This window comes from Thermobia domestica, chromosome 5, assembly GCF_964235325.1.
Source record: "Thermobia domestica chromosome 5, izTheDome1.hap1.1, whole genome shotgun sequence".
Taxonomy (NCBI): Eukaryota; Metazoa; Arthropoda; class Insecta; order Zygentoma; family Lepismatidae; genus Thermobia; species Thermobia domestica.
Window position 1 is genome coordinate 154,424,716 of NC_137458.1, and position 25,031 is coordinate 154,449,746.

The following is a 25,031-nucleotide window of genomic DNA, read 5'->3' on the forward strand; positions in this document are numbered from 1 at the left end:
GAAACATTGCCACTGGCGTCACAGCGGATTCCTCGGTCATCGTCCATAATTTGTTTTCAGTTGGAGAAGAGCTTGCGAAGAAACTATTTGGCAAAGACCTGTTCACTGTGAAGTGGAAACGTGCAGATAAAGTCAAAACTCTAGCATCCCTGAGTAGTGTTAAAATCAGCAGCGATATCTCCGTCGATTCGAATCTTTTGTTTCAGACTGTTAGTTTTCGCTAATGCTGGCAGCACATCTTTAGAGGAGACCTTAGCGCATGAATTATGTGCCTACCTCCAGCTTTATTTGAGTCATCCAGCATGATGCGTAAGGCAGACAAAGCCCCGCTGGCCCATGCGATACTAGAGTTCAGCAAGCAACAGACCGCACAGTTTGAGGAAACGGAGCCAGACAATATTCTGTATGTCTTAGACGGAGGATCTCTGTTACATAGACTTCCATGGTGTAAAGGCAGTTCGTACGACAACATCGCTGCATCGTTTGCTGAGTATACATATGGCACATCAACCATCATGTTTGATGGTTATGGAATTTGCTCACCATTGTTCATTGCAACTGTGCTATCGGGTGTGCAAGAACGTATTATACTTTCATAAAGCATGCCCTTCCATGTACTATTGCTTGTGGTGTGTGCCAAGAAACTGAATGTTTTAACTCTTTAAATGATATGGTGAGGACAGTGTTAGCGTGGGCGATGACGATGTAGATGTGTAATTTGCCTCCCAAAATATTTCGTCTTCCCATTCTTTTGCTTTAGAATATTTTTGCTTTATATATAGGTGTTATGTTTCTATAAAACGAATTGTCTTGTACACTGTATTATGGCATGACCTTCTATTTGCTATTGCTTGTGGTGTATGCCAAGAAGCTGAATGTTTTAACTGTTTAAATGAATATGGTGAGGACAGTGTTAGCATAGGCAATGACGATGTAGATGTGTAATTTGCCTCCCAAAGTCTTTCGTTATTCCCATTCTTTTGCTTAAGAATATTTTTGTTTTATGTATAGTACTTATATTAAAGCGACCTTTGATTTAAAGAAAGAAACAAGATTTTTTCATGCATAGAATAATTATCAAGGTTGCCAGAGCCCAAGAAAGGTAAAAGTGTAGATTTTCCCAATTTTTTCAAGGTTTCTTCTTCTTTTTCTTTTTCTACAGGTTGGGCACAGGGGGCACAAACGATACGTCGTTGGCAAGGGGGTTCCATAAGCTTTCCAACGCGGTATGCTTCATGTCTCTGTGACAATTAGGGAGGATTCTAGATCTAAGAAACAGAAGTTAAACCACAGTAAAAATTATACAGAGTGACCCTCCTTTGTCCGCGGTTCCGAATTTTTATCCCCCTTACTGTTCAACCTACGTCCTTCATTTTTTTATATTATTGTTACCAATGTCTGGTCTACGGGTAGGAATTTTTCTGCCGGAATATGAGGACGTACAGTGTTGCCAGGGTCCAAGAAATATTAAAAAAACAAAAATTGACTTTCTTCTTCTTCTTCTTCTACGGGTTGGGCATGATGGGTACAAAATTCACTTCGTTGCAATTTGTGGTCTATGGGCGTTCCAACGAGGTATCATTCATTTCTCTGTGTCAATTAAGAGGGCTACTAGAGCCTCCAACGTAAAGGTCTACGATTTTTTCGAAAAACTATTGTCCGCCATTTTGAAACCGTTTTGGGGGGTGTTCCCGTAGTCCAATTTTGTCGGATTTTGGATATTTTCATCAGGTGAGGTACCTAAAGAAAATACAGGTGTAAAACTAAAGGTTGCAATTTTGCCCAGGTCGAACCGTATTTTGACTCGACTAAATAGTTTGAATGTTTTTGCATGTTTGTATTTTGTTGATACCCTTTCCCCTTCTTATCGTATTTGAGAACCTGTTTCTGTGCACCGTTTATCGCTTTGGAAAAAGACTTTTTTTTTTTTTTTTTTGAGAAATGGGTTTCTCAAAATGGGGGTTATATGTCTCATTTCCTCAGACGTTCCTTTCTTAATTTTAAGAAAAAATACATTTTTTCTTTTTGAGAAAGCATTTGCACCGTCAGAAATGAGAGAAAATTCCTCGCATTTGAGCCATTATTTCTCAAAATGATTTGAGAAAATCGAAGTCTTACTTTTAAGAATGTATTACGCGGTGCGCAGGTAAGAAACGGATGTTCTCAAATACGAGGAATTTTTTCTCGAATTTAAGAAAGCATTTTTAACATTGTACTTATGTAATTTATTCAGAACATCATTCTTTCGTTTGCTGATAACATTTTAGTAGGTTGGTTTTCCTTGCACATCACAATTTAATATTATCCATATACTATATATATAGGGTGGAAGGTAATTCCACGGAAAAACTTTCAGAGGTGATTCCTTATACGAAATGGAAGAAAAAAAGTTCTAATAAACGTAGGTCGAAAAACGTCTCCTTTCAGAGTTATGAAAATGCGAAAAATCACGTTGCAAAACGCCCTGCAAAGACCTACCCCAAGCGGATTAAGGAATTACACAGGAACTAGTATGTACTCTATCTAAATACCCATGTTTTAACATCCTTCGTTATCAGCGAAACGAACTGTAAAAAGGGATACTCCTTTAACTACTAAAAGTGCTTTCGTTTCGGTGGTACCGGTGAATTCTGAAACATGGATATTTAGACAGATCACATAACTTACTAGTTCATGTGTAATTCCTTAAGCCGCTTGGAATAGGTTCTACAGTTTCTAAGTAAGATCGTTTTGAAACGAGTTTTTTTCGAATATTCAGCAGTTCATAACTCTGAAAGGAGACGTTTCTCAACCCATGTTTGTTAAAACTTTTTTCTTTCCTTTCATATAAGGAATCACCTCCGAAAAGTTTTCGGTGGAGTTACCTTCCACCCTGTATAGCTTTCAATTCTGTTTAACAAGTGACCTTTGTGTAGGGAATTCGTGTGTATGGGTTTTCTCGGGATTCTCCCGTTTCCATCATCCTCATCCCATCATCACTGTCTTCTTCATTCTTGGTGTGCATACTCCTGGGACGTTATTCTAAGAGAAGATGTATGTAGTTTTAACTTAAAATATATACTTTGTTCCAGTAGTTTACACTAAAGATTGATTCCTAAATAGAACAGTAGCAAACTTAGGAAGTATTATCATTATTATTATCATGATAACACAGCTGGAACAAAATTGTATAAATAACAAAAGAAGGGGGAGAGGAGTCTCAGAGAAACTAGGTGGAAGAACAAGGATATGTATACATATATATGGTCATCAAGTAAAAACTAAACATTGCGAACTGTTCGTTGAAGTACAGGTCGCACTTACGAGAATGACATGAAAATGTGGTAGTTGGTTATTTGGTTTCGAGCTTATCATTACTTTGAAGTTGGAGATTATATCAAACGGAGACCTGCAAGGAATACATGAGCTCAAAGAGGAAATCGAATCAGAATATGCTAAACACATAAATATAATTGAAAGTGTGAGGGAAAACATAAAATAATGTGTTTTTTAAAAATCATTTTGTGTGTTAACAAACAAAATTCCCATTTCGAGAAAATTTCAGAATTCGGAAAAATCCGGAATTTAAAAACCTGAATTCGGAAAAGTCCAGGATTCCGGAAAATTTTGGCCATCTCTACAATAAACCAATCTTGTTTTGATGATCCACGCTATCGCCTAAGCTTTTGTGTGTGCTTCTGTATCTAACGGATAATCTTAAGGTGTAACACACACAGTATATATAACGAAAATAATGCACGGGATACTCGGGCTCGATTTTCGGTGGTAGCTTATATGGTTCGGATCCGTGTTAAGCTGTATCTCTGAAAAAATGGAACCTTCGTCTCATATATCCTTGATGTTGAACAAGATGTTAAATTAATTGAGTTGATTTTAGTTTAGCGTCCCTTTCAGCAGCGAGGCTATATGAGACGTGGACCTACTGATTAACGTGGAATCCAAACCACATGAGCTCCCGCCGGGATGTTAAATTAAAATCAACCAACTACCAATAACAACAAAATGTAAGTTCTTTCAAAATGACTTATTAAAGCTGCTAGTTTTCTTCTTTTCTTGAAGGGAATGAAGAGGATCATTTACCTTGATACTCTCTTGCAACTTTTAAACTAAATGACAAAAAACGCTGAAATATCATACCTTGCAAACATAGGCGCCGACTTGAAGAAAATATTGGGGGGGGGGACGAAACAATGAATAAATATATAATCATATTCAGCCGTTTTCTACCAACTGCTGGATAATGTTAAAGGTCCCCTTCCCTCCACATCTCGGTCTGCTGCATCCGCTCGGCTGCTAAATTCATGACCTAAGTCAGATTTGTGTGAACGCATTAAAACAAATTCAAGTTCAAATTCTGGGAACTAAACTGCATCAAATTGATCTTCACTCCTCATATCAGTGTTACCATAGTGTTGGTTGAAGCTTCAGTGCTCTAACATTATTAACTCTTTTAGGATTTTTGGTAACTTTTGCTACCATGGCGTACTATGGTCTTTGACCTCTTATTTAGGTTCTATAACAGGTACTAAGTCGTTTTTTTATTAGTCAAGTCAAGGATGGACCAAAGAGCACCCCAGATGTGTTTTGGAACCAGATGGTCAACTTGGCTGCATTCAAATGGGTGCGGAAGGGCGTGACTTTTTACTTTTTCTTAAGGCGAATTTAAAAAAAAATTCACGCCTGTAGTTTTAACGATATCAGATTGGAATTGTATGTACTTTGGATATTTCTCAAATTTTTCTGAGATCTCTACTTGAAGCCGAGTCCGGGCGCGAGGGCCGCAAATGTTCCAAGGGCCTGATTTTTTTAAAAAGAAAAAATCAGTTTTCCCGATTTTTCCGGTTCAGGATACGATACGTACATGTGTGTGGCGCCGTTGGAAAGGGCTTGTTATACTAAAGAAAATAACGTTTAAGCCATGACTCTAGCCTAAATAGTAATGACGCAGTAAATTTTTATAATAAGTATATACGTATGTGTGTGTACAAAGAGAGAGCCTAAATTCAGACTTTCAACAATTTTTCTGCCCTTTGTTTTTAAGATACTAGATTGGAATTTTGCACACTTATTATGTACATAACAATGTATTTTTAAAAAAAAAATCAGATCCCTACGTCAACCCAGGCCTAGGCCAGAGGGGCAAAATGTTTTGGTTGGATTTGCAAAAATACTTCCGAGTTTTTCCCTAATTATCTGGTTTAGGTGTATGATACTGACATGTGAGTGATACCGTTGGAAAGGGCTTATTATACTGAAGAAAATGGCGTTTGGACCATGACTCTAGGCTAAATAGGAATGACGCAGTACATTTTTTTTAAAAATATATTTTATACTTAGGTATATATAGAGGAAGTTCGGGTATTATGGAATACCATTTTTGTTTCGCTTGTAACTCAGTTAATAATTGCACATTGAAACAAAAAGGAAAACAAGTATACGTCTTACATATTTGGCTTTATTTATGTATATCTTGATAAAGAAGTTTCGTTACAGGGGTGGGTAAAATGTATAATTTGTAAAGAAACCACTTTGGAGGGTAGTATGAAATAGTCGGGTAATATGGAATACAAATGCTATATAGAAAAGAAAAAAGTTTTCTGTTGAACATACAATGAATATAGTGACAATATATGAAAATTCTGAATGCCAAGCCATAACTGATTGTGATTACTTGCAAAAGTTATAAATATTATACTCTGCTTCAGGATCGGCACAGTCATTGTGTGCTCACATTAAACATTATGAACGCTGGACCCAAGCTCACCCCTTGTATCATTAGAGAATTTGCTGTAATAAAAAACACACTTAGCATTGTTGTCTTCATAAACGTATGTTTAATTGCGCAATACTGATAGATATTTTTGTAATCGGAATACCATACGGAATACGGAATACCATGCTTTTCTTGCGGGTATTCCATATTGCCCTCCACGCCAGCTTGGAAACGAAAGAGCTGTTAAAAGCATTCGAAGGAGTATAGGATAATGGCGCTTATCAAACTACCACTCTGTATATCCAACGTCATAGTAAATAAAGAATTGTTGTTCTATTACATTTCAATAGGAAAATACAGGTTGTAAACCACTTACCTGTAAAAGTATTCCTGAATAAGAAATCAGGTTTTCACGTCTACCAACACAACGAATGTCACAATCATATGGAGACTCACTGTACATCATCATGGGGACGTGAGGTAGTAGTTTCTTTCCTCTCCGCTTGGAAGCAACACATCACAGGCGAGCTAATGAGGTATTCCATATTATCCGACTATTCCGTAATACCCGAACTTCCTCTATTTATATACATATATGAAAAGATGGGTCACCTTCAGACTTTCAAAAATTTCTCCCGACCTCAGTTTTCAAGATACAAGAACGAAATTTTGCGCACGTATTATGTATATAGCAAGATTTTTTTTTAAGATTCAGATCCCTACGTGAGCCCAGGCCCGGGCCGGAGGGGCACAAAAATTTCGATTTTTTTTCGAAAAATCTCATGTTTTTTTTTCAATTTCCTTAATTCTGGTGTATAATACGGACAAGAGAGTAGTACCGTTAGAAAGTATGATTTATCCTGAGAAAAACGAAGTATGAACCACGATCCTACGATAAATAGTAAGGAAGCAATAGCTGTTTGAGTGAAAGTCTAAAATTTACCTCAAAAAGTGGAAATCTAAAAAAGATTAAACGCCGATTTGAAACGGTGCGTTTTATCGAATAAGAAGGTTGTTTCTAATATTGAATTAAAGGCACAACGTAATTTACGACAGAAATTCTTGCTCCTCTTTGGTAATTCTTCCTCAACTGGATTATATTGGGGGGGGGGGCAAAGTGCCCTGCCCCCCCAAAGTCGGCGCCTATGCTTTCAAATATCGGCAAAGAGACATTGTGTGACATTCTTCCAATGATACTACACTAGATTACTACACATTTCAAATTTATGTATTAAATGAAAACTTACAATGTTACATTTATTATTTAGTGTTGTAAACTAAAGACGCTACAGTATCACAAACATCCAAATTTTGGTGGCTTCCAAACTGCACAAATTATGTAGGCCTAATTCCTAGAATTTTTTATAAGTACACCTACCAAAAAGTCTTGTTGTAGTATTACAGAACTGAAGAAATTGTTTTAAAACGTTACCACAAATACGCCATTTTAAGCAATATATCAAATTTTACAATATTTTTTTTTATTTCCCAAGAATGGTTTTGGATATCAAATTGCTGTAAACGGCATTATGACCTTTATGTCGCGTTATGTTCAAAGCAAATTATACGATCTACAACGTGTCAAAAGTAACATAGAAATCTAAATAATCTCACAAGTAAGGAACCATATGGTTGTCGCGCAAATCAGATGCAGACATACGCCATCTGATTGAGCATGAAAAGATATGAAGAACACAGAAATTTAAGGTGCTAAGGGCTATAGGGAGTGGAGCGAGGAAAGAGGAAACATTGAATATCGGCAAAATTGGAGAAAGTCAGGAATGACGGGAAAAGGTAATTTCTTGCAAACAGGGAAAGAAAGTCAACCGAAAGAAAAAACTAAACATAACAAGAGCATCAAGGACGAAGAAAGATCATAATCAGGGTTGCCATCCGGACCGCAGTGTTGCCAGCGCTGCATAACATTGATATGGAAGATATAGCACAGTATAGCAATTCATGAAGAGGGAAAAATATTAGTAACACAAAAGACAATTGAAAAGACTCTGTACACGTGTGTAAAAAGGTTTAACGTAGTCGTGAGTGAATACTACACCCGCGTGAATACAAATGGAGGAAAATAGAGAACAGTACGCACCATTTGTAGTTTAATTGCAGTTGACGTGAAGATCACGAATGAATTCGCGGTCAACACGCAAACCTATATTGTTATCCCATGGAAGGTAATAGCAAACCACCATGGGTTCATCCATCCCAGGGACCTTCAGGTCAAAACCTGCCTTCGGGCAGAACACCGATCATCATCATCATCATCATCATGGAACGATGCTCCCAAACACTTTCGTTTCTGCGTTATCATGTGTACCCCCTTCACTTTCATATCTATATTTGTCCTTCATCATGTACATTATTCACTCACGACTATCGTTAAATCTTTTTACGAACGTGTACAGAGTCTTTTCAATTGTCTTTTGTGTTACTAATATTTTTCCTTGTGCATGAATTGCTATACTGTGCTATACTTTCCATATCAATGTTATGCAGCGCTGGCAACACTGCGGTCCGGATGGCAACACTGATTATGATCTTTCTTCGTCCTTGATGCCCTTGTTATGTTTAATTTCGTTCTTTTGGTTGACTTTCTTTCCCTGTTTGCAAGAAATTAACTTTTCCCGTCACTCCTGACTTTCTCCAATTTTGCAGACATTCAATGTTTCCTCTTTCCTCGCTCCGCTCCCTATGGCCCTTAGCACCTTAAATTTCTGTGTTCTCCATATCTTTTCATACTCAATCAGATTGCATATGTCTGCATCTGATTTGCGCGTCAACCATATGGTCCCTTACTTGTCAGTTAATCATATATTAGATTAAGTTATCAGGATTTAGACATGGAACAAATTAGTAGTTTAGTTCTCGTATAGAATAAGACGACTTTACATTCGTAACTATACATCTCAAGAAATAAGCTACTGCACAGAACGTCCCAAAAGTAAGTAGACAAAGGTAAGTTAGTTGTTCTTTGAAGAGCAGTGGCTATTAATATTTGTAGTTTTGACTGTAGATTCACACTTCTTGTAGGAAATTAAGCTGATTTGAAGTAATTTGTTTGTCGAAGTAGGTAGTCTTGCATGTATGTGTTGTGTTGTAGTTAGGTTAGTTGCTTATGTTGTCTGTAGCTAGCTTGTAGTACTTTTCGAAGTTTGTAGTTGTGCGTCCGTAAATTAGCAATTGCACAGATTAAAACATTTGGTTAATAACTCTTGTTAACTTCTCCTTATTAGACAATTAGTAGTTGTAGCATGGGTAAAGTTGTTGTAAGTTTGCTTGAAGTACAATTCGAAAGAGCAAGCATAGTAATGAAAATAGTGAAGGATGAAAGTAAGAGATAGATCTTGCTAAATAAACATCCAATGAAAATATAGAGTAGAAAGAAGAATGTTATAGTTTGTTTTACCAGAAGTAAAATAATCAATATTAATTTGTTGCATATGTACTACCATGGATATCAGAGGTGAGTTAAATCCCTTTTATAGTGCATGTAGCATTATTTCTTTTAATGTTTTTTTTTATCGTAGCTTCATGTGAATTATTTCATCATTATTCCTCTCATTATTATTATTATTATTATTATTATTATTATTATTATTATTATTATTATTATTATTATTATTATTATTATTATTATTATTAATAATAATAATAATAATAATAATAATAATAATAATAATAATAATAATAATAATAATAATTTTAAAAAACTTGGCTTAATGAACTTTTAACATTGAATATATGTAATTACGTTCTATGTTTACCTGTACGGAATGTATTGTTTATTATTTATTTCAAGTTATGCAACGTCAGGTAATGCCAGTAATATAATGTAAATGATAATACTTTACTCATGTACTCTCAATAACAATAAAGTTGTATATAACTTCTGTGTTTTCATAGATTATTATAATAAATGTTGTGCACTTCAATTTCAAATTAATATATTGAAATTCGCATATGCTACTTTTTAATATAGAATAGAATAGTTGGAGTGGATTTAATTAGCCCTATTATCTGACATAGATATATTGCTACAAAATGAACTGTTTCAAGTTTAAGCTTGAGATTCTAAAGACAGCAAAGACCAATTCATTAACTTGAAATGGCTTTAATTTTAGCGTATTGGTCTTCTTCTATTGCATGCTAAACCAAAGAAAAATATTGATAATTATCATGAAGTTTCTAAAGTACAAATTCATGTGCAACAATTTGAATTTCAAGTCTTATCAAGAAGAAACAATAATCTATATTATGTAATTTTCAAGAATAGCGTAAATTATTACCAAGTAACTGCATATGCACCATAAAATTAAAAAAAAATGTAACATTTGAAATTTAAAATTTAAAATTCACCGAAAAGTAAGTATTTTAACATTGTATGTGCTCAAATTATATGAAGCAAGGTTCTCTATCATATATTGAAGTAACATTGTTTACACAAATTACTCTAATTCAACTTCAGTAGAGCATTCTTTGAGTCACAACAAAACAAAATTATTATTATTATTATTACATTTTAAGTGTATGAGATTGCTTATTTTCCTTCTGAAATTTGTTATCTAAATTTTGATTTCTATTATTCAAACTCAAGTGACCCTTTGTTTGGAGTATTTCGTTTTTGATGGAACATTGATATATCCATGGTTTAAGCGATAATGATGGATTTATAAGTACCAAAAATGAAGAGAATCAAAGTAGTAAAATCTATACAATTAGAAGTAAATACAGGTGTAGGCTAAAAATCAGCTATAGATTTGTAGGTTGATTTTCTCTTTTTGTACTATTTTTAATATATCTCCGGAGTTTTTAAACTCCAGTATTAGCCAAGTTCTATGCTACCGTTGAACGTTTTCCCACTTTTTCTAACGTCTTTTTAGAGTTCAATTATCCATGTTTACAAAGTATTAAAATCCAGATTTTTGCATTTATGAAATTTAATATTTCTGTTATTCATGACACGTGACTCGGATTCTAGCTTAAAAGTAAAATGGCATAACAGAGAACTAATGATGACAACAAAGTCAATATTGTATCACTTTCTATGCTAGCTCGAAACAAAGGGTTACATTAAAAGCATATCATCGGTAGTGGTTTGAACAGCCATGTTATTTCTACCCATGAAGCCAGAGATACCACTAGTTCCTCATTATTCACTTAAAACATCAGTATCAAAAGATATGATGATATGTTTGAGATTTGCTCTTTATGGAATTTCCCAGTCGTGGCTTTTCTCCTTAATAATTTTCTGCTTGTGGCTATTCCCTAAAAGTTGTGAGTCAGATTCTAAAGGTGAGGAACTAGTAGGGTCTATTTAAACGGAGACAAAAACAATAATATCATAAAAAATGAAGAAATTCAAAGAAGTTTTCAGCTACTGTTGGTTACACGTAGTTTACTTTGTGTTAATGAATTCTACGTTATAGTTACCGGTTTTACTCATCCGTTTTGAAGATGAACATTTTTAAAAGTAACATTTAGTTTGCGCGGTTTGTTTCCGAATCCTTGAGTATTGTCAAATAATACTACTGGTCCATTTGTTAAAAAAAATATAGTTGTGTAGACTATGGAAGGATTTGGTTTAAATTTCTGTTCGTATTCATTCTGCCGTAGCAAAAGTTCTTTTATTCTGGCTTTTACTGATCTCTCGGAATGTTCTACTCCAGTTTCATTGTTTTTTCTGAGCCACATCTGGCTCAAAAATCCCTGAATTTACCCATAACCATGCACAACGATGGACAAATCAGTGATTTTGTGTCAAATCGTTGAAGGTAGCATATTGCTCAAATTTGCCTAATTCCATAACTCTTAATTACAAATGTAAAACACCTTACTAACATAGAAATAATAAAATTATATTTAAACTTTTGTAAGTAGTGGGAAGTAGTTATTGGAAAGAGCAAGAAAATCAAATATAGAATCTATTAGAAAGTTCCTTTTCAATAACATGGGCAACCATTTGAGCAATCAGAGATCAACATTTGGTGACATTGTAATTTTGGCCGAATAAATATAAGCATCTTGACATCTTCCTGCATGTATTCTATGATAGTAATAGATTCTCTGTTAATTTTGCTGATATTTGGGTTTCAACATATAGTTATTGTTCCCAAGTGCTGAGACGGATTTGCAGAATTGTAGAGCTGATAGGTATATTTTATTGAATGGTGTCGTACAGTATTTTAGTAGTGATTTATGTTTGCACAGATAGGGAGTAATGGTTTATCTTCGTAAATTAACTAATTTTTGTTATTGGAGTAGTTTAACTTCAAACTATAATACTGGCTCTCTACTAATACATAGTACAAGTGAATCGGTGAGTGAAAGAACAGTATAAGTTCTAAATCGCACTTCATATATATTTCAATAAGAAAATTATCTTATAGTGTGCTACAAATGAAGTTCATCTTTAAATTACTTAATAAGTTGAAAACTTATACCATCCACAGGAATATGCTTTTCTATGCATTGAACAACTATTTTTGACGTTTCAATAATGATTATTATTGATTCGTGCTGTTCTTTCACTCATCAATTTAAATACGATGATGATTAATACAGTCCGTAATAGAAAGTGTATCTATTTAATTCATTCGCAATTGATATTGTGCTCTTGAGGAAGGCCAGTTGATTTTGGGGAGGCATGGAATTAACGAAAAGGGAATCGCCACATTTACATTCTTCTTAAGGGGAAAAGCCACGAATTAAATGAGATGAAATTATCACAAATTGGAACAACAGTGGAGTCTATGAAAGGATATGATAAGCAATTCAATATATAATGAAAATATTTCATATTGGTACTAAATTCATCAAGGTCTAACATCATGCGAAATTAGTTCCCAATTAGATGGGTTTGATTTAATTCATATGGTACATAGTGTCCTGTCATATATATATCTATATCTATCTATCTATCTATCTATCTATCTATATATATATATATATATATATATATATATATATATATATATATATATATATATATATATTTTGCACTATATGATATATATTGTTGATTTTTTAAAAGAAAATCTTATGAAGTTGGAAAATGTTATACATTTTCTTTTGTAATAATCATTTTTCTTAAAAGTAAAAAAAAAAAAAAAAAAAAAAAAAAACTGCAGTAATTTACAAATCAAAGTAATTTAAACACTAGAGTGTACGATGGTTTCAAAATTTATACGCGATTTCTTAAAAAATATTTATTCATTTATTTAATAAGAACAACACAACAGGCTTAACGCCCGGTTATAGTGTCGTGTTAGTAATTATCTAACATACACTACACTATTATATATACACAAATATACGTTATTTAATTATGCGAAAGTTATTGTCTCACAATTGTTTTGAACTTGTTCTCGGGCACACTAAATACATCTGCTGCATGCAATCTAATGATTTCGTTAAATGAAGCACACATTCTCCACAGGGGAGACGTATGCAATATGTTAGTTCTTGCTTTTCTGCAATAGAATGTCCCAGTGTTTGTTGTTCTAGTATTACCTGTTGGCTCACGTAATAATAAATCTGAAATTAATTCTGGACAATCTACTTTACAGTTTAATAATTTATGTAAGACAACAAATCAAAAAAACTTTTTTTTTCTATTATTTGAAAACTATAAAATTCGTTACTAAGTCTTCATAGGGGACATATTTTGGCTTCAAATGCAAGTACATTTCTATGTTTCTTATGAGTCTTCGGTTCTTCTATTCTAATCCAATCTTCTTTAGAATTTTTATTAAGAATTCCCGGTTGACCCGATAGAAAAATTTCTGCTAGATCAATAAACACAAAGTGCATCTGCTCATTTTTTTAAATCTTTTACTCTTTACTCTTAATAAGCTAATATCACTAGATTATTAAGATTGGGGAGTTCTGTAGTTCTCATATAATTCTGAACCAATTTCTTATTCAATCTTTAAGAAACCCATTAGCTACCCCCTCATTCCACATATTTCATTACAGAGTCGAAACAAATGGAAAAATATGTCGAAAACCTTGATAAACCTCATTATAATTTTGTGTACATCTAATTTATTTTCCTCAAAATGATTTAATCATCGTTATAATTTTTAACAAGTTAAGCATATAAAGTATTAAATAAACATAAATTAAAAAGAGAAATATACCCAGGTGGTGGGAAGATGCGATTTAGCACACTAATTTATAACTTCAATAGGTTTCATACAACAATTTTGTTCTTGTGGGTTATCAACCCCTTAAATATTTTTTCGCTTCAGTCTCTGACATTCATAATAAACTCGACTAGTATATTATATATCCTGATTACGTTCCTAAATTCCCATTCAACAAATATTGTAAGTTTAACCAAACACTGATATTTCATATTAATGAAATTAAGTTAAACAAATTAGCTTAACGATACTTTGTGATAACTTTTCCTTGTGCACGTACGCAATACAACAGAATAAATACATTTTCGTCTACGGAAATAAGTATTCATTAAATTTTGAATTTTCAATAAATATCAATGCCTCAGATTCTTCTTCTTGCGCTAATAATACAAAAAATATGATAAAAAAGTTATTCAATACTCAATAAAATTTGTTTACTGAAAAAAAAACTACCAGCGTCATCGTGAGTATATAATGTTTTAAGAAACACGTAAGTATGGAAGAATGTATTCTTATTTGGATGTTGCCTCTGACAATAATAATAAAAAATAGTTTAAAATAGCATACCGATGATCTTAGTAGGCATATTCACGAGTCAAAAGCCATCATAAATTGCTGTTTGGACCTACTCAAAAAATCTGATTACTGCTTAGAACATAAAAATATGGGACTAACCTATTAAAAGTTAATTTGAATCATACGAAAGTAAATGCTAAGATGGTAGACTAGTTTTATGTGTCCAATGCTGTCTGCAATTGTAATAAAGATATAAGCTAGAATCAATGAAGGTCAATTTCTTTTCCGGACTAGAAAAATTTACTAGTTGTAATCAAAGAAACACACTTGTATTTATCTGGTTTGAACTCCATATTAAGCTACAGGAACATGTCTCATTATAATCATGGTATTGGGAAGATACATACAACTTGAACTAAGTCATAGCAAAAAGAACATTTTAAATATCTCAAACTTATTTTACAAATTTATTACTTTTACACACTCTACATACTTACGATAGCACAGCAGTAGCAAAATAAATAAATAAATAAGTAAATAAAAAATAAAATAAAATAAAAATAAAAATTAAAAAATAAAAAAAAACTCTTGGCTTCGCATCTAAGAATAGTGATAAAATATACAGTAAAACCTGGATTTTTATTTTAGATTAGTCATGTCTCTTTCCAAACAACTTCCGTCACTCCAGTCATTAATATCGGATCAACTAACAGAGTGGATTATTCTTCAAAAGCCAGAAACACCTGAAGATGATGTCAATTTTTATAGACAACGACAGTCTGTTCGGAATTACTTTGGACGACTACCAACAACACTGCGTAATTTAATCATGCATACTCTTGAAACAAAGATCTTTGAAGCAGAGAGAAACAGAATTTCATTTAATCTCCCTAATCCTTGTCCCATTATGTTATTTGCTCTAGAAATTTTTGGTTCAACAGAAATGAAAAGTCTGAAAGTCCGGCTTAACCGTACGTTTGAAAGCAAACATCTGACAAGGTTTATGGAATTACTAAGCGAATTCGGAGGTTCACTAACATCTCTCAAATTGCATGGAGATTTTGAGCCATTAGGAATTTGTTCAAGAGATTATCAATTATTAAAAGCCACTTTAAGATCTGCAAGAAGATTGGTTGATTTGAGCCTAGTTGGCATACCAACTGATGATACTATGAAATTTATTGGGGAAGTTTGTCATAATCTGGAGAAACTTGATGTTTCCAAGTCTGCAATTTCAGATATTGGCCTTAATCTATTGACACAAAAGATAGTGATAAATCAGAATATCCAAGTAATGGATAGTCAAGATGTCCAACATGACAGTGAAAGATATATTTATGATAAAAATAATGACAATAATAGTGATAAAATGGTAAGTACGTTATGGAATTTACCAGATATCTTTACTCCAGTTTGTCAGTTACTGCCTCTAGGAGAACTTACCCCAGACAACGATATGAAAGTTAAAAATTATTCTAGAATAAAAACACCTCTTTGTGACACTCTGCGATGTTTGACATTTACGAGATACAAGTGTATATCTGACAAAGCGTTACTGATAGTGTTGGAACTACTGGAAAATTTGGAGTATTTTGGAACCAATTTAGGGCCCGTGCTTTCGTATTTAAATTGCAGACAATGGACGCTTCCCGAGAACGCTACTGGAAGAACTTTACGATTGAAAAGTGCACTGTCAGATATTTTGTCCGAAAATACATGTAAATTTATGGCGACTCTGTGTCCGTACCTCGAACATTTAGAATGCTTACGTGTTTCTAATAACATAACTACTTTGGAAGATTTGAATCCTCTTACGACACTAAAAATTTGTGTACATTTAATTAATAATAGTGCATTGCACAATGCTGTTCTAAATTACGTCACAAGCAAAGGCCATAATCTGAAGAAACTACTTTTGCGATATCAAGGAACTAATCCTGATTGTATGATTGATTTGAGCTTGATTTTCAACTCCTGTAAAAATGTACAAAATCTTGAAATTAATGCTCAAGAATTACAATATTTTGTTTACTTGAATGAAGTGAATATAATCAATAATTTAACGGCTCTTTATCTCGATACAAAGATTAGTGAAGATACTATTCTGAATATTATAAAATGTTCTCCATGTCTCGTGGATGTTTTTATTCGTAATGTAGTTAACCGATCGGAAACATTTATATCCAAGTTATGTGAGGTGATGCCAAGACCTAAATTGAAGAAGTTTTGGATGAAAGAAGAGTTTTTAACGGAAAACGAGGAAGAATTGCTTTTATTCTTAAAATGGTTCGATGAGATGGAATGTGTGGGTTATTTGCCAGAAGCACTGAGATCGAAATATAAATTAAGACGCACCTATAATCGAGAACAGAATCATGATTAATTTTCTTTTGAGTTTTTGATTTAGTAATTATGACTTTTCAGTGTAAGTGTTAAAATTCAAAATGTTACTTCAATGTAGAATTTGTTTGAATATTAAATATGCTTCAAATCCTATTTGCGTATATACGTATTCATATATACGTATTCGTATTCAAGTTGTTACTTATTTTATTTAGATTTTAATAATTAACTTAATTTCTTTTGTTTTGTATCAATTAATAAAACAAAATTCATGAAGAGATAATAAACAGACCAACCTCTCTTCCAAACACAATTTTGTGTGCTCTAGACCTGACATTGATCCATTTCTATCGTTTTATATGGCATTTCATTGCATAACACGTAACTAAATTATCCATTCCCTGACATATGAGCATGTTTCATTAGATTGATGTGCAAGTAAGTTGCAGGGAGACAACTTAAGATGGTTGAAAATGTCAGAAACTGATAATTGTGATAGAGCAAGCCCATAGGGTCACAATAAATAAAGTTGCCGAATTTGTTAATTTTGTGTGTGAGGAGGAGGTAGTTTAACGATCCACAATTTTGTTCTGATATGATGACGGTGATAATGAGGCGGATGATAAGTTGGAATGAAGAAAATAAGAGAAACACGAGAAGACCCATGTATTTTGTGTCTGTCTACCACAAGGGCCCACTTGGCATATGCTGGGAGTCGCATGCACCAAAGGTAAATGCTTTAGCACTGTGCAACTGTCCTCCAATTAATATGTGTCAAAGGATGTTGTCCAATGTGTATATGAAAAATTGTCTATCACAAAATGGCATCTGAACTGTGGTGGTGGTTTCATGGTTTGTCAAGAGAAGTAATTATTCTATAGAAATTGTCACAGTCAATTTATGAAAGCCTATTACAACCCACTTCTGAAAGATTCCTGTGAATAAAACCTTAAATAATGGACATTTGGAGAAGATTAGAAAGATAACCAATTTATTGCCATGGATGAAACTGCCAGTTTTCAATCAAAAACACTGATACTAGATAGAGTGTTAGTAGTAGCGATTGAACTATGTCTTGCCGAATCAGCAAAAATTTGGGGGAGGTCAAAGGTCAATGACATAAGGGTGTGTCCTAGGGTCAATGACTTTGAAGTACCTAGGACCACCCCTCTATATTTTATCAGAGGTACCAAGGACCACCCCCTCAAATTTTGGAAATTGTCAGAACTAATTGTATATTTCAACAAAAAAAAAAAAAAAAAAAACATTTACAATTCAACCTTAAGAAAACAAGCCTTTACTAGAAAGAATAATTGTTCTAAAGATAGCATTGAAATTATTCTCACAAAAATTTCAGCTTTCTTGTTTGAAAAATGTTATACTTTAAAAATAATATAAGTATGCTGTATACAAATAGATACATGAACTCACATAATCAACACAGAAATATAATACAACGCAATGGTTTTGTGCGACTTGGGTCAGTACTGTCATAGAGCAAGGGCGGAAAAAGTTTAAAAGCTTTTTAAAATCACTATAGTTTCATTTTATCTCAACAAATATACTTAATGTAATATATAAAAGAGAAAGTCATCTTACATTTGACAGACCCGTACTGGTATCCTGTGGAACTCTTCTGTGATAACTTCTGGTAGTTCGGCCAAATTGCGTATGTGATGTTGATACACTTTGTCCTTTAAAACACCCCAGAAAAAAGTCAGGTAGCTACAAGTCGGAAGATCGATCTGACCACTCCACAGACCCACGTTGACAGATCCAGCGGTTCGAGAATGTTTAGTTCCGCCATACTCGCACTGATATGGTATGCACTAATGATTCTAAGTCAGTGACTGTTTTCCCCACTAGCAGGCTACACAGTGTTACAAAATTGAAATTTTTTGTCGAGAATTACAAACTCTACAATCATTCAAACATCACATACATAATTATGGGCCACTAGTCATCAACTAGATCGAACTCGGTTTTTAAGTTAGTTTGATTATAATACATGTTCTAAAGGGAGCAGCGGGAAAGGGTCATAACTTATGAGAAACACTGAGTATCTTGCGAGCCAGTTATTAAGATGAAAATAGGTATATAGACTCCTCATTAAAAACAAGGGAATATGTGTCTCAGCGTGATTGAAAATTTTCGATTCAAGGAGGGAGTGGAGGCAGTTGCTATATAAATAAAAATGATATGTGAGAATATTGGATGGCCAAAACCTTCCAGATCGTTGCACCGAATTGGATGATTCTTCGTACATTTCTTCAAGATATAATTACGCGCGATAATTTTTCTAAAATTTAATTCCCTTAGAGTAGATAGTTTGGCAACAACGCATTTGAAGGGGTAAAAGTCGGAGTAGTGAAGAAAATTCCCAACACACTTCGCTATTTGCCGTTTGAAATATTCAATTCCTATTTTGCTAATTTCATTACAAAATAGCACTGTGGCAAATGCGGAAACCTTTGTTGTACAGGTAAAGAAAACACACGCACTTTGCGACATAAAATCGTAAAAACAAAGAGGGTCGTTAAGGAATTCCTTAGCTATCAGTATAACCGAAACGTAACTCTACAGTTGTTTTGATAGCCGTGATTGGTGCTGACCTAGTTCATTTTAAATCAGTAGTTCGAGCACTTTGTGTCGCCATGCTCATGTCAAGTTTCAATAGACACAGCGAATTATCTAATAATGTAATTATAAACTTAGAATTATTTTTGTCACAAAGAATTATAAATTCTAATTAGTGTTTACTTATTTTTAAAATTTAAACCAAACAAACCCACACCATATACTAAATTCTGACTTCACCCAGTGGCAAAATCTCACCGCATTGGACATGACGCCGGTAGAATCTTAATACACTGACTAGGAACTCCGCAGAAAGATCTACTATTTTTTTTTTTTTTTAAAAAAAAGAACGAACATACTTGACTTAGAGGTACTAATCAAACGACATTGTTTGGGGCCTTTGGCGCATCGTCTTTTAGAAGAGCTGGTGTGAAATATTGAATTAGATGCATCTGTTGATAATGTTTTACAGGTTCTGAAAGATTATAATTTGAATAGGTAAGGTTGTAGCTTAGGTGGAGCACGTGAAACATTTGCTTGAGATCCCGCGCTATATGGATCCTAAGGCAAAGAAAATTGCGATGATATTTTTCAGCTACCTCGCATCTCAATAAACACTTTACAGGAGAAGAAAAATCGTTTGAAACAATCGGAGATTAGTTAACAAGTCGCTGACTTTGAACTAATCTCCAATTTTTCAAACGTTTTTTCTTCCGCTGTAAAGTTGATTTTTTTTTTTTTTTTTTTTTTTTTTTTTTTTTTTTTTTTTTTTTAGAGGCGAGGTAGCTGCAAAGTACCGTCGATGGCTGTTTAAGAAAAGTAATGATTTATTCTTTCTGACTCATTCTTGCAAATGAAAATATTTAGAGATGAAGAACCATAATTTTTGTAAAGCATGTTTAAAGTGTATACTATTAATATGCTCATAAAATTAACAATGGCTACGTTGTTAACTTTATACAAGATAATATTGATGTGTATCCTATTTAACCTTTGACATAATGAAAATATGTTGTAAAATTAAGTGGACTAGATAAGAAATTGTAGATAATTAAACTCTACTTGGTTGCCATATATTAAACGAAATATAAACTACCTATCAAAAAGTTTCCGCAAGTGAATTCACATATCATCATTATCTTATGGAATGATCCAGCGGTGGTCACTGTTCTTATATGACACTTACGTTGTATAATAGTAGCCCATCGCGTTCTGTTCACCATTTCTATTACAGCTTCATTTGGGGAACTCAGTTTTCAAAGCTAATAATAATAAATACTTAAGGATATCCACGAAGCTACAACACTTGAATAGACTATGACTCCTATATAAAGTGAAAGAATAAAAAAAAAAAAAACTCATAAAGACGAATTGACGTAGGGATTATTTAAAAGAAAGAAGATGAGGACGATGCAGTTACTTTCTTTTAAGGTTAAACTCTCTTGGGTCAAATAAACAATACAGCGTGATGATGGAAGCAGTATTAGAGGTAATGGTAAATTAATCGACTTCTTAGAAACCTTTATAGAATTAAATATTTTAAAATACTATCAATGTTATTAACTGTCAACTTCAATTATTAATCACTTCAACTTCTTTTCTTTCAATGAACAAGAGTGAGATGCGTTGCGTATTGTGAAACAACGTCAGATTTTCAAACTACGAACTTTAATATTAAAACTGAAAGTGGTAGATCTACAACGAATTAGTCTTAGAAGCGACAGTCCTATTAGCGACAGGAACTATTATCTGTCCTATGAGCGACCGATTCATTTACATTGAGATGATAAAAGATGATATGATTCCCTCTCGTAAAATATGTTTGCCTCTGGTGTTAATAGTGTCCGAAATTGCTATAAAAAAGTACGTGCCAGTAATACTGTTTGTCAAATATATTTTCCTTCTACTGTGAGCGCAAATAAAACTTATCATAATTTTAATTAGATTTGACATAAAACATATCAAATAACTTAACGAGGCAAGAGGGGTATATTCCAAGTATATTCCATGAAAAGTATTTGGTCTAGGAATTAATTCGTGCGGTTGGTACGCACACATTGAAGCTGTAGTACAAACACAAAATACATAAATACCTTAAGAAAAATATTGTCCATCGCTAGCCACCACTTTCGCCCATCTGTCAGGCAATGTACGGATTCCGTGGCGAAAGAAGTTCTCATCCTTGGAAGCGATCCAGTCAGAGACCCATGTTTCGATATCTTCTGAAGAAGTAAACCGCTGTCCAATCAAATCGTTGTTCATGCAATCGAACAAGTAGTAGTCCGAAGGAGCAACGTCTGGTAAATACGGCGGGTGGGGTAAAACTTCCCATCCGACATTTTCTAAATAGGTTTTGACCGGTTTTGCGACATGTGGGCGAGCGTTATCATGTTGAACAATAAGTTTATCATGTCTGTTCTCCCATTCTGGTCGCGTTCTGGCCAGAGCTTGCTTCAAACGCATTAATTGTCGTCGATAACGTTCTCCATTCATAGTTTCACCCGGTTGCAGTAGCTCATAGTACACCACACCTTCCATATCCCACCATATGCACAGCATAACCTTTGCACAGTGAATATCTCGTTTTGGTTGTGATGGACCTGGTTCACCTGGTTTCACCCAGGCCTTTTTTCGTTTAGGGTTCTCGTAATGGATCCACTTCTCATCACCCGTAATAATTCGATGCAGAAACCCCTTTCTGCTCTGTCGTTGAAGCAGCAATTCGCAAATGGTTTTTCGTCTTTCAACGTCTCTGTCTTTCAATTCATGTGGAACCCAATGTGACATCTTTTGAATCATTCCCATGGCTTTCAAGCGTTTGGAGACTGTTGTTTGATCAACGCCTAATGCTGCTGCAAGTTATTCCGGCGTTTGACACGAATCCTGCTCGAGCAATGCTGTCAATTCTTCGTCTTGAAATTTTTTTGGCTGTCCAGCTCGCTCTTGGTCTGCCAAGCCGAAATCACCACTTCTAAACCGTGCAAACCACTTCTGACACGTTAGCTCAGCTAGAGCATGGTCACCATACACTTCCACCAAAATACGATGACTTTCAGTCCCACTTTTCTGCATGTTAAAGTAATGCAGCAGGACACCCCGCAAAAACACTTTATCAGGCACAAATTGCGCCATGTTCACTTAACTACAAACTGGTGTTGTTGGCGCTTTAATCCACTGCCCTATACTACGAATGATACGCGATGACAGGGGTTTGCAACACATGTGTGGATACACGGAACTGTGGGACGCTCCGTTCGTTGCGCCATCTCTTGTCCACCCGCACGAATTAATTCCTAGACCAAATATATTCCTATGTAATTATTGAAAATCCAGTTGTAATATCCCCTTTGCTCAAAAGCTCTGCTTTCTGTACTCAATTTGATTCAAATCTAATTACCCACTAAGCACAGCAATATATATTATTTTGAAAAACTTTAAACGTATAACAGTTTCGCCAACTATCTACTTTTTAGACTTCATAAGACTGTGAATAAAATGAAAAAAAAAAATCAATAATAAAAGAAAACTTTTGAGATCCCTTACATCTGATTGGCTATTCTCAGCCAATCCCACCAATTACAATGCAGTTCACTCTAAACAATCCAAAAGGTAAACAAACTCTTTAAACTACGTTACCCCCTATTATAATCTACTAAAACGTAAACTATTTGGTTAATTCGCCGTCCTCCGTTGTTTTGACTTATACATAAAAGCTTGTCGTATAGCAATCTGATAAAATCCCTTATAACTAGACGAACTGTTAAGTCCTGCGAGAGATTTGTAACTTGTGTAATAATTTCTTGAAATACACCGTGTTTTTAGATTTCTTTGATATCCCCAAGTGGTGAATACCCTCTTTCCAGGGGAGCCATATCCCCTGGCTCACGAAAATGTATACGTAATATAGCAAACCATGTATATTAAATACCAGAAATGCCAGACGTGATATAGCAACCATGGAGATGCCCCCTAGAAAATTTTCTTCAGGCGCCCCTACTTCATTCTGATTTCTTTCTTATGACATAAACATATTCAAGATAAACGTATGCTCCGTATCATTTTAACATGAAATTTTTAATTATATTAGAATTATAGACAAAGGCAGAGCTACTCTAAATATTTAGTTAGTTTTGCCCTTGATATAGTCAGTGTATTCATAGAAATTAATTCAAAAATACAATATAATATTAGGAAGAATGTATAAAAGATTGTTAATGTTACGAGAGCATTCTCATGTATTAAATTCAGGCGGAGCGAAATTTTTCATAGTACATTTTGTTAGGTTCTAAATCACATTAGCATGAAACAAGTCAAAGAAGAGAGAACCTTATCTTCCTCCATTATTTTAGTATGAACGAATCTGTGACTCATAGGGCAGTTAACAGATCGAATCGGTCGCTCATAGGACAGTTAACAGTTCTTGTCGCTAATAGGACTGTCGCAAGTAGGAAGACACCATCTACAACTATCAGCTGCAATAGAAGGGTAAGGCCAAAGGCGGAATCTGTTTTTCTGGCGCTTCATCCATATTTAAACATTCTATCCATTACAGTTTTTGACCCAAGGAATCAGAATCGAAAACTGATGTTGTACAGATTCCTAGAAACCGTACCTGTTGTACAGATGTAGAAACCGTATATTACACGCTTGGTTTGAGAAGAGGGATAAAAATGAGGACAAAGTCTATTCTTGGGAATCTGAGTTAATTTCAAGAAGTACCTTTCTGCTATCTGTTAAATTTTTTGTTCTATGGCGATCAACTTTGATCGTATTGAATAGGGGCTTAAGAAGAATAGAGATCAATCTATTCTTGAAACATAGTGTCCATATTTTAAGAAGTTTCTTCATATCCCTTAAAGTTTTTGTTACGATATCTGTCGACAGTTAAGATGGATCGATGAACGAATATATTTGTTGTATAATACTTTTCATGCTTACATATAACATAATGTGAAAGTCTTAAAATACAGATAATGAGTTCCCACTATATTTAATTAGAATGTTCATTGTTTCAATTAAAATGGATTTGACGTCATATAAAATGTACCAAATGCTCTTTAACTCATGATGGATATCGAATTCTCACCTACATAATTGGGCCCGTACTCTTGCTACAAGCCCTGCAAATCAATACAACGGCCTTGTGAATAGGCATGTCCAAGGAACAGCGAATGAAAACCAAGAAGTTCATTTCAAAACATGATTTCCTCAGCACAAATGACATTTGTAGAATTTACCTGCCGACATTTCCTTAACATTGAATTAAGTACAAAAATTCGAAGGGCGACCCTTACAAGGTACATTCGCGGTGTCCCCTCGGGATTCATGTAAAACTGATTTAAATGCAAAGTTATCCAAGGCTCAATGTGTATTGTACTAATTTTAGCGGTCCATATGGGTAATTTGCATATTTATGAGCCTTCATATACCCGGAATTCAATCATACACGACTATAACGCTTGGTCACAAAATCGCTTTTAGTTCCTTTAGATGTAATGAACATGAATGTGGGCATATGGAAAACAAATTGGATCAAGTACTGCTTCGCTGACACGTGTTATCCTCACTGGCCGCCATCTTGGACCCGCCATATTGAATTCAACTTTCGGTTTTTCAAATGAGAATAGGTGCATGTGATACATAAAATTCATAAAATTTTCTCGGAAATTCATTGGTGTAGTTAATTTTACTGTAGCTTGTACCATTTGCGAGATATTACATGTTAAATC

General features: G+C 34.1%; 1 protein-coding gene across 1 annotated transcript; it reads left to right on the top strand.

Moving 5' to 3' along the window:
* Window positions 1-10,008: 10,008 nt before the first annotated feature.
* Window positions 10,009-16,878, top strand: LOC145684712 (uncharacterized). Its single transcript, XM_081757089.1, has 2 exons — window positions 10,009-10,084; window positions 15,031-16,878. Exon 2 carries the CDS (start codon window positions 15,038-15,040, stop codon window positions 16,763-16,765), a length of 1,728 nt encoding a protein of 575 aa, XP_081613215.1. The 5' UTR covers window positions 10,009-10,084; window positions 15,031-15,037; the 3' UTR covers window positions 16,766-16,878.
* The last annotated feature ends 8,153 nt before the right edge of the window (window positions 16,879-25,031 follow it).